The sequence below is a fragment of the Lathyrus oleraceus genome, chromosome 1 (assembly GCF_024323335.1).
Source record: "Lathyrus oleraceus cultivar Zhongwan6 chromosome 1, CAAS_Psat_ZW6_1.0, whole genome shotgun sequence".
Lineage (NCBI taxonomy): Eukaryota > Viridiplantae > Streptophyta > Magnoliopsida > Fabales > Fabaceae > Lathyrus > Lathyrus oleraceus.
The window spans coordinates 14,745,800-14,757,018 of record NC_066579.1 but is presented as its reverse complement, the minus strand read 5'-3'; the positions used below and the strand labels follow the sequence as shown (position 1 = coordinate 14,757,018).

At 32.5% G+C, this 11,219-nt stretch overlaps 1 protein-coding gene and 3 pseudogenes across 1 annotated transcript; all 4 read left to right on the top strand.

Moving 5' to 3' along the window:
• Window positions 1-2,866: 2,866 nt before the first annotated feature.
• LOC127129276 (30S ribosomal protein S2, chloroplastic-like) lies at window positions 2,867-3,815 on the top strand (annotated as a pseudogene).
• Window positions 3,816-3,867: 52 nt separating this feature from the next.
• Window positions 3,868-5,496, top strand: LOC127129172 (ATP synthase subunit a, chloroplastic-like; annotated as a pseudogene).
• On the top strand, window positions 5,221-7,380 carry LOC127087450 (ATP synthase subunit b, chloroplastic). Its single transcript, XM_051028336.1, has 4 exons — window positions 5,221-5,242; window positions 5,480-5,684; window positions 6,817-6,883; window positions 7,003-7,380. The coding sequence occupies exons 1-4, from the start codon at window positions 5,221-5,223 to the stop codon at window positions 7,378-7,380; spliced, it is 672 nt and encodes a 223-aa protein (XP_050884293.1).
• Window positions 6,716-8,665, top strand: LOC127087438 (ATP synthase subunit alpha, chloroplastic-like; annotated as a pseudogene).
• Window positions 8,666-11,219: the final 2,554 nt, after the last annotated feature.

The following is an 11,219-nucleotide window of genomic DNA, read 5'->3' as shown; positions in this document are numbered from 1 at the left end:
AAAAGAAGAAAACGGCTCAAGATTGTTAGAAGAGTAATATCGATCAGAGAAGAAGGCCCTTAGAGTTCCAAGAGGAAGACCATGTGTTCTTAAAGATTACTCCTAGACTTGAACTAAAGGGGCCTTTCAAGACCGAGAAGTTGAGTAGGTGAGGTGTCATATTAGTTAGAATTACGACATTCTCTATCTGGACTTATTGATGTTTTCCATGTGTCCCAACTCAGAATGTTTGTAGCGAATCCTTTTCAACCTATCCTTTTGGAGATAGCCGAAGATGCCGCATATCTTACTTTCCAGCCTTAGCCTAGCCGAATTATGCCGTCAAGACACTTCATAAGAAGGATATACCTTTAATAAAAGTGATTTGGGATGATTTGCGTCCGAGCGAAGCTACTTGGGAGCTAGAGTCTAAGATGCGGGAAAATTATCCTCAACTTTTCAGTTATGTTTCTAAATTCGATGACAAATTTCAATTTAAGAGGGTGGGGTGTAATAACCCATTTTAACCTAAATGTCTAATATTTATAAATTCTAATAATGATGGTAAATATTAAAACTTAATGGATTTTGGTGTTAAGGACATATTTGAAATTGTTGAACCAAGAGAGGGGCAAATTGAAAGTTTCTTTACTAACTTTCACTCTTTCATTCTTTACTCTTTAGTGAGGAGAGAGAGAGAGAGAGAGAGAGAGAGGGATTGCATGCTCATTTTTGAAGCTTTTCATCATCAATCATCTTCATCACCTCTAATTTTCGTATTTCCATATTCTTTTAAGAGGTTGGGTTCGTAGATTAGTGGTTTCAAAAAGTGATTTTGGGATTAATAGCATGCTGGTGAGAAACTTGGGTTTTCATGAGAGTTATTTTTTTTAAATGCAAGTTTGATTCTTGTAAAGGTTATATTTGTTATGTTAATTGATGGTATGTTTATGTATTAATATGAAAGTTCTCATTTATACATGTTTGAGTGTTGATACTTTAATTGCATGTATTAGAATAGTCTTGGTTTTGTGTTTGGGCTAGTTCAGTTGTGTTTATGCATAATTTCGAGATCTGGAAGCGATGACGGTTGTCATCCCTGATGACAGGATGACTGTCTCGCTTCGAATCCCAAATGATGGGTGTGATTTTGAGAAAAACAATCAGTGTTGGTTGATGGGTAAGCTTTTTGGGTGACGACTGTCATGGTCTATGACGGGCTGACTTTTATCTTGGTCATTTCCATCCCCATTGTGAAGTAGAATTTGATCTGATTCATGGAACAGTTTCGCCCCTTCGATGTTTAGTGCATTATGGTTGAATTCGCAATCGATATGTAGCATGTGATACTAATCGAGATAAGGTGATATTCTATGGTAGAATATTGCCAATCAATATATGGTTCCTAGTGTGGAACAAAAATGAGGTGATATGCCATGGTTGGGATTTTACCAATCGAAATATGGTGCCTAGTATGAATCGAAAATGAGGCGATATGCCATGGTTTTATATCAATAGTCGATAGTGTCTGCTATTAATTATTAACTAGATATCGAAGTGCGTCCCAAAAGTAGGCCTGGAGGTAAAACAACATGACCATTCCTTGAAAGCAGCATCTTAGTAAGTCTCGTTGATTCGAGACCCGCATAGATGGATCATACATTCGTAAATTCTTTTGTATCATGTGTTGTATTAAATAAAAATGGATAAGGCGAGGAACCTTATAATAAAATGTTAGGTAAATTCCTATGACCGAGAGTACATCTAAGATATTAGAACTCCCCTAAAATAGTTTATTCTCACTCTTGTTGTTATCATAATCTTTTATAGGTGAGCAGTCCACAACTAAAGGTAAAGCAAGATGTCATGGTGATACTTTCTGGAGGATTTTACCTTAACTTTGTGTTACTATTGTACTATTTTGGCATACCCTGTATTTGCATGCGACACATATGTACTTATGTAACTCTTTTTTGCTATTGCTTTTGTTTTCGTACCATATATTAACTACTTAATTATGGGATTCTAAACGCACGTTTAATTGGATTTTTACATATGCGAGAAATAAATAATCTTCTTGTTTGTTTTTAGTTCTATATGGGGAGATCCTTTCTCAAGGAGATATTTTAGTTACATTCATATATGAAAAATTGTGATCCGGTGATATAACACAAGGTCTTCCAAAAGTGGAACAAATATTAGAAATACGTTCGATTGATTCAATATCCATGAATCTAGAAAAAAGAATTGATGCTTGGAACGAGTGTATAACAAAAATTATCGGCATTCCTTGTGGATTCTTGATTGGTGCTGAGCTAACTATCGCGCAAAGTCGTATTTCTTTGGTTAATAAAATCCAAAAGGCTTATCGATCCCAGGGAGTACACATCCATAATAGACATATCGAGATTATTGTGCATCAAATAACATCCAAAGTCTTGGTTTCAGAAGATGGAATGTCGAATATATTTTTACCTGGCGAACTAATTGGATTATTGCGAGCAGAACGAACGGGGCGTGCCTTGGAAGAAGCAATTTGTTACAGAGCTTTATTATTGGGAGTAACAAAAACATCTCTGAATACTCAAAGTTTCATATCCGAAGCGAGTTTTCAAGAAACTGCTAGAGTTTTAGCAAAAGCCGCTCTTCGGGGTCGTATTGATTGGTTGAAAGGTCTTAAAGAGAATGTTGTTTTAGGGGGAATGATACCCGTTGGTACCGGATTCAAAAGAATAATGCACCATTCACAGTCAAGGCAACATAACAAGATTACCCAGAAAAAAAAATTATTCGAAGTAGAAATTAGAAATCTTTTGTTCCATCACAGAAAATTATTTGATTTTGCTAATTTCAAAGAATTTATGTGATACATTACAAATATAGGATTAAATGCTTCCTAAAAGCGCGACTCATCCCCTTAAATCTTTAAATGCAGTCATTTGATTTGGTAATTAAAGTATAATAAAAAATAATAATAAATAGAAATCAAAGAATGGCCTGATTCTATATTAACGGCCGATCGTCTATAAAAGAGAAGGTTCCATCAGAACAATTATTTATTGCTATTTCAGGATACTGGGTCTCTTTTTTTGTTTTTGTTTTTTAAACAAAGTGTGGGGATAAATGACTAAAAGATATTGGAACATAACTTTTGAAGAGATGATGGAAGTTGGGGTTCATTTTGGCCATGATACTAGGAAACGGAATCCTCGAATGGCACCTTTTATATCGACAAAACGTAAAGGTATTCATATTACAAATCTTACTAAAACTGCTCGTTGTTTATCAGAAGCTTGTGATTTGGCTTTTGATGCAGCAAGCAAAGGAAAACAATTTTTAATTGTTGGTACAAAAAAAAGCAGTCGATTCAGTAACACGGGCTGCAATAAGAGCTCGATGTCATTATGTTAATAAAAAATGGCTCCAAGGTATGTTAACGAATTGGTATACTACAGAAACGAGACTTGGTAAGTTCAGGGACTTGAGAACGGAGCAAAAGACTGGGAAACTGTACTCTCTTCCAAAAAGAGATGTGGCTATGTTGAAGAGACAATTATCTCATTTCGAAACATATCTAGGCGGTATCAAATATATGACAGGGTTACCTGATATTGTAATAATCGTTGATCAGCAAAAAGAATATACGGCTCTTCAAGAATGTATCACTTTAGGAATTCCAACTATTTGTTTAATCGATACAAATTGTGACCCAGATCTTGCAGATATGTCGATTCCGGCTAATGATGATGATATAGCTTCCATCCGATTAATTCTTAACAAATTAGTTTTTGCAATTTGTGAGGGTCGTTCTAGCTCTATACGAAATTATTGATTAATAATAAGATAAATCCATTTTTAGATTTGGTTGGGCGGTCATAGATTTTTGGAATGGGGTATTATAGCATTACAAAATTGTGTAAAAAGAAATATTTTATGATAAGTAGGTATTCAAAATAGAAAATCAAAGTAAAATAAGGAAATGGTTGAATCAAAATAATTCCCTTTCAAGTTATATTTTTTTTATTTTAGAGGACAGGGCAATATGAATGATCTATTATGTTACATCAACACATTAAACAAATTCTATGATATATCGACTGTGGAAGTAGGTTAACATTTCTATTGGCAAATAGGGGATTTTCAAGTGCATGCTCAAGTACTTATTACCTCTTGGGTTGTAATTGCTATCTTATTAATTTCAACCATTCTAGTTGTTAGAAATCCGCAAACTATTCCCACGTCTGGTCAGAATTTCTTTGAATATGTCCTTGAATTCATTCGAGACGTGAGCAAAACTCAGATTGGAGAAGAATATGGTCCATGGGTTCCGTTTATTGGAACTCTGTTTCTATTTCTTTTTGTTTCGAATTGGTCAGGGGCCCTTTTGCCTTGGAAAATTATAAAGTTACCTCATGGAGAGTTAGTTGCACCCACAAATGATATAAATACTACTGTTGCATTAGCTTTACTTACGTTAGTAGCCTATTTCTATGCGGGTATTTCAAAAAAAGGATTGGCCTATTTTGGTAAATACATCCAACCAACGCCAATCCTTTTACCGATTAACATCTTAGAAGATTTCACAAAACCCTTATCACTTAGTTTTTGACTTTTCGGAAATATATTAGCGGATGGATTAGTAGTTGTTGTTCTTGTTTCGTTAGTACCTTTAGTAGTTCCTATCCCTGTTATGTTCCTTGGATTATTTACAAGCGGTATTCAAGCTCTTATTTTCGCTACTTTAGTTGCGGCGTATATAGGTGAATCCATGGAAGGGCATCATTGACTAATTATGAAAATAGGATTTTAGACCGCGACAAAGTATGTATGGCTCGCGATAATCTACTTAAGGAACAGAAAGATAAAAATCCAAAGAAATTTGGAAAAGTTTTCATAACAATAAAAAAGTATAAATAAAATTAAAACAATTACCAGGGAATTAAACAAAAAATAGAGATTCAATCCAAAAAAGGGTGAGGGGGTCGAACTAGGCGTATATATAATTTAATCGTTATAAGACAGCTGGGGGATTTCCAAGAATGATTCTCGAATACGATTGAATCGAAGATACAACGAATTGGTTTACGGTATGAAACAAACACATGTATATGTCATAGTAGATATTCATTAGTTATAGATGACTATCTATCTAAATTTGTCCTGCTACTACTCTAAATTTAGGTAGGGATTCAAAAAAAAAAAGACCACTTCCATCTCTTGTAATTGTGAATTGAATATAAAATGAAATCAAAGAAAAAGGAAGGTTTAAAATAAATGTAAGATAAGACCAAAAATTGTCTGTATTCACAAAAAACTACAAGGGTAGAAACGAAAAAAAGTAAATATCGAAATAATTGAGATAATTCAATCAAAATTATTCCGTTTGAAATTTTGAATTACACTTCGACTAGAGAAAGATAACTAGGAAGAATGAAATAATTAAGTCATATATTTTTTGTTGATTATATTATTAACTATTTCTTAATTTTATTTGGAATAGGAGAAACTTATCATGAATCCACTTATTGCTGTTGCTTCTGTTATCGCTGTTGGGTTGGGCTTGCTTCTATTGGACCTGGAGTTGGTCATGGCACAGCTGCAGGGCAAGGTGTAGAGGGGATTGCGAGACAACCGAAAGCAGAGGACAAAATACGGGGTACTTTATTACTTAGTTTGGCTTTTATGGAAGCTTTAACTATTTATGGGTTGGTTGTAGCATTAGCGCTTTTATTTGCCAATCCTTTTGTTTAATATTTATAAAAAAAATACATATTGTTTTTTTTCCATGGATTTTCGTTGCTGCTCTTGCTAATTCGATTTCGATTTGACTCCTACAATTTTTTTTTCATTCGGATTAACATATGGATTTTCATTCTTTCGTCCCTTTCTTTAGTCCAATGACCCCCTTTTTTATTTAGAAAGTGTTGAAAACAACTATGTATTTACTTCTAAGAAGTATAATTCTTATAGGGAATCTTTCAATTGACTAACGAATTCAAAATATAGAATAGTCTTCTTAGTATATTTTTATTCTTACTACTATTCATTATTAGTAAGAATAAAAATAGAATAAGTCGATATATTCATATTCAATAATTCGATTATAGAATAAACTATCATATACAAAAACGAATAAAAAAAACTTGGAATCATAGAAAGAAAATTAGTTTATCCATAAGAGGAGATGCGATCATATGCAAAATATAATCGACGGAAGTTTCGGGTTTGATACCGGTATTTTAGCAACAAATCTAATAAATCTAAGTGCAGTGCTAGGTGTATTGATTTTTTTTGGAAAGGGAGTGTGTGCGAGTTGTTTATTTCAAAGAATAGATTGGATCCACCCAACTGCACTTTTTTTGTTATAACTAGAAAAATATGCATGATCCAACGAATGACTTCTTACTAAATAACGAAAAAAGTAGTTAAGAACCATAGCATTTCGCGATTCATTGGTAAATCTACTTTGATTCTCTATCAACCAAGAATTTTGGAACATTACTATGGTTAAAGCTAACGAGTTTGAAGTTTCGACGCAGTCTAGTATTCTTTCTACCACTATGTTAATAGGGAAATTAGATTTTTTTCGATATAGAACACTCATGTCGATAAAACGACTTGAATTCTCTTTATGATGAAAAATAGGAAAAAAGGTGTTTTGTTTAACTCCTCCGTTTCTACTTTTCTACAATGTGGAATTGATGACCTACGTATAAATTAATAAGAATTCTTTGGATTTCAAGAAAAAAAACAACTTTGCTGACAATTATTTGTTTGGTTAGAAGAGTCCTCCCAATATTTGGGTCTTGTATTGATAATCATTTTCAATATTTTTAGAAATAGAGAAAAGAGGATAGGCTCATTCCATAATAAATATGGGGAAATTTCCTATAAGGAATTGAGTGTGAGAGCCAAATGAATTGAAAGATTCATGTTTGGTTCGGGAAGAGATCATAGACATTTTGAAATGAATGGAAAGAGAATCTACTTTCATTAAGTGATTTATTAGATAATCGAAAACAGAGAATCTTGAGAACTATTCGAAACTCAGAAGAACTCCGGGAAACAGCCATTGAACAACTGGAAAAAGCCCGGGCCCGTTTAAGGAAAGTAGAAATGGAAGCAGATCGGTTTCGAGTGAATGGTTATGCCGAAGAACGAGAAAAATTGAATTTAATTAATTCAATTGATACAAGTTTGGAACAATTCGAAAATGACAAAAATAAAACCATTCATTTTGAACAACAAAGGGCGATTAATAAAGTCCAACAAAGTGTTTTACAACAAGCATTACAAGGAGCTCTGGGAACTCTTAATAGTTTCTTAAGCAACGAGTTACATTTACGTACGATCGGTGCTACTATTGGTATGTTTGGGTCGATGAAAGCAAAAAATAACTGATTAGTTGTTCTACTATAGAACTGATTAGTTGTTCTACTATAATAGAGAGTATAAGGAAGACTTATTTTTGTTTTTCTTCAAAAAAGAATCAAATTTAGATATATTCATGGTAACCAATCGTGCAGATGAAATTAGTCAAATTATCCATAAACGTATTGAGAAATATAATACCGAAGTAAAAATTATAAATACAGGTACCATACTTCAAGTAGGCGATGGCATTGCTCGTATTTATGGTCTTGATGACGTAATGGCAGGTGAATTAGTAGAATTTAAAGAGGGTACCGTAGGCATTGCTTTGAATTTGGAATCAAAAAATGTTGGTGTTATATTAATGGGTGATGGTTTGATGATACAAGAGGGAAGTTCCGTAAAAGCAACAGGAAGAATTGCTCAGATACCAGTAAGTGAGGGTTATTTGGGTCGTGTTGTAAATGCCCTAGCTAAACTTATTGACGGTCGAGGAGAAATTTCAACTTCGGAATCTCGGTTAATTGAATCTCCCGCTCCCGATATTATTTCCAGACGTTCCGTGTATGAGCCTCTTCAAACAGGACTTATTGCTATTGATTATATGATCCCTATAGGGCGTGGCCAGTGAGAATTGATTATTGGGGACAGACAAACAGGTAAAACAGCAGTAGCTACAGATACGATTCTCAATCAACAGGGACAAAATATAGTATGTGTTTATGTAGCTATTGGTCAAAAAGCATCTTCTGTGGCTCAAGTAGTAACTACTTTATAAGAAAGAGGAGCAATGGAATACACTATTATAGTGGCTGAAACAGCAAATTCCCCAGCTACATTACAATACCTCGCGCCTTATACAGGAGCAGCTCTGGCTGAATATTTTATGTACCATGAACGTCACACTTTAATTATTTATGATGATCCCTCCAAACACGCACATGCTTATCGCCAAATGTCTCTTCTATTACGAAGACCACCAGGTCGCGAAGCTTATCCCGGAGATGTTTTTTATTTACATTCGCGTCTTTTGGAAAGAGTTGCTAAATTAAGTTCACAGTTAGGTGAAGGAAGTATGACTGCTTTACCAATAGTTGAGACCCAATCCGAAGATGTTTCAGCTTATATTCCTACTAATGTCATTTCCATTACAGATGGTCAAATATTCTTATCTCCCGATTTATTCAATGCTGGGATCAGGCCCGCAATTAATGTGGATATTTCCGTTTCCAGAGTTGGATCGGCGGCTCAAATAAAAGCCATGAAACAAGTAGCTTGTAGATTAAAATTGGAATTAGCACGGTCACTATTGTAAAATAAAAGAATAAACTATAATTTATTTTTGGAAAACTCTATATTGTCATATGCGAGAAATCAAGAATCTTCTTGTTTGTCTTTAGTTTATTACTATTTGGTCAAGTAATCAATAATTAATTAAGGAATCATATTTTGAAACATAAACATTTATTTTTTTATTAATTTATCTCTTTAATAAAAGCATGTATAATCATTTGTTTAACAAAAAATAAATTGAATCATCTATGGAAGATATTGGAATCCAAAAAGAAAACGGTGAATTTTAAGAAATTGAAAATGAAAGTGTGTTGCCTCCATTTCAATTTTTGTATCATTCACAATTTTCTTTTTCGGTTGTAATATCCGCTCAAGATGATACAATTTCTTCTTTGTTGAACAAATAATTATTTTTTATATGAAATACCTATTTTAATAAAAAAAATAATAAACCTTGTACTTCAAAATATATTTTGTTCAATCCTAAATCTGTAGAACACAGTAGTTACAAAAGATACATTGAAAATTCCCGGGGGAATGATCCCCTAACACCATCTTCTCAATTAAAAATCTCAATTAATAAGAAAAGTAAGTCGTCACATTTCACTTTAGTTGGAACTATTAAGGAGGGAAAATGTTCAATGGGTCATTTTGAAAAATCTATTATTCGGAATGAAACTCATGCCCAAAGTAACTTTCCATATTAGTTGGCAGTTGCCCAAAGGAAAAAGTAACATATATCCCATGACATCATACGTTACCTCGTCCCCCAACCGAGATAAAATTTATATTTCAACCGAAGTAAAAATTCATTTCCATAATAGTACACAAACTTCATATTTTTCTCTACTATAAATAGGTCTAATGTATTCTTTCAAAACGACGCTTTTAAAGAAAATAATAGATTGTAGAGAGCTCTTATTTTATCATTTGTTATTCTTTTCCAAATAATAAAGATACTTATTTCATTAAAATCAATTTATCATAACAAATTCAATATTTTAATTCTAAAAGTGGACTAATGCAACTGACATAATACAATAATAAGTATTTGAGGAGATCAAATTTATTTGAAGTTCAAAGAAAATAGGTTGAAGTATTTGAGAACATTATAGTTGCAAATACATTGAATTATTTTTGAACTTTATTCCTACGATTACAAACATTTGCATATCCCTTCTACACACCTTGACATTTTAGGAAGTTTGCAAGTAGGCCTTCGATTATGACATATCTCATTACTCTGGCATTTGATAGTCCCTTTGATGTCAAATCAAAAAAATAATAAATAAGAAATGAAACATTGTATATAAAATAAAGAAATAGATTTTGAAAATAAGAAATGAAACATTGTATATAAAATAAAGAAATAGATTTTGAAAATAAATTAAAAATTTGAACTTACCACTGGTTATTGTAATACCATCGGTTACAACGATAAATATGAAAAGAAAAATAATTATGACATTAAAAATCTTAAGAATTTGTGCCATATATTCTCTCCTTTGCATTTTGAAGTATACATCTTAATAATTATTTTATAGTGTGAAAAGTTACATTCTTAAATTAGAACTATTGGTTAGTGTGTCTCTTGATGGTTGTTAAGATTCATCTTATATTTCAATGATATTATTTTAGTTTCTCTCTCTTTCCTTCTTATAATTAAAGTTTTAATCTCCATATTTTCACAAGCACACAGAAATTATTTGTTCCATTTTTAAAATCACATAGTTTCACTACACATGCACCAAAGGTTGAACTTCGGGTTTTTCTTACTCATTACTCCCCCTATTCTCCTTGATAAATAATTTTTAGTTTTTAAATTCACTAAATAATTAATGTATTTAATTTATATGTAGTTTAAATATATTATTTATTCAAAGCAACCATTTATATACATGAGAAATATAATTAATTAGATGGTAATACTATCAAATTTTAAAATTCTAATACAACTGTTTCTCCAAATATAAAGTGCATAAAACATTTCATCACTAAATGCTTTGAACGTTGTCGACTATATTTTTATGTTTCTTTAATGGATTTAATTGATATACATTGATAGTGTAAATATTTTTTACACTATCAATTAATCACAACAACTGATTTATTTGAGAGGTTTGACTTTTATTTTAAACATTTAAAAAGTAATACAAATGGATAATTGTGATGTATTGACAGTGTAAAACTTTTTACACTGTGTTAGGGACCAATTTGTACTACTTTTTATACCTTTTTATTGGTCCCTTTTACCAAGTTTTGATGTAATTACACACTTTTATCTTCATTAATTTGTATAAATGCAATTAGGTTTAATTTATTTTGTTTTGAATAGTTATTTCACAGTTTTTGTTAGTTGTGTAGAATTTTGGATAAGCAAGACCTTGGTTTCAACATGGCATTTTGGAGGAAGCTTGCCAAACAAGGAAGCTGGGAAAGCTACAGTTCGCGCCGCGAACTCCCTTCGCGCCGCGAAGGCTGCGAATCCAGCAAGCTGACCAAGGGTCAAATGTGCTGCTGTGCAGAAAAAGTAATTGCCATTTTGATGTCTGCCTGGAAAGTGCTTTTCTGCTGCT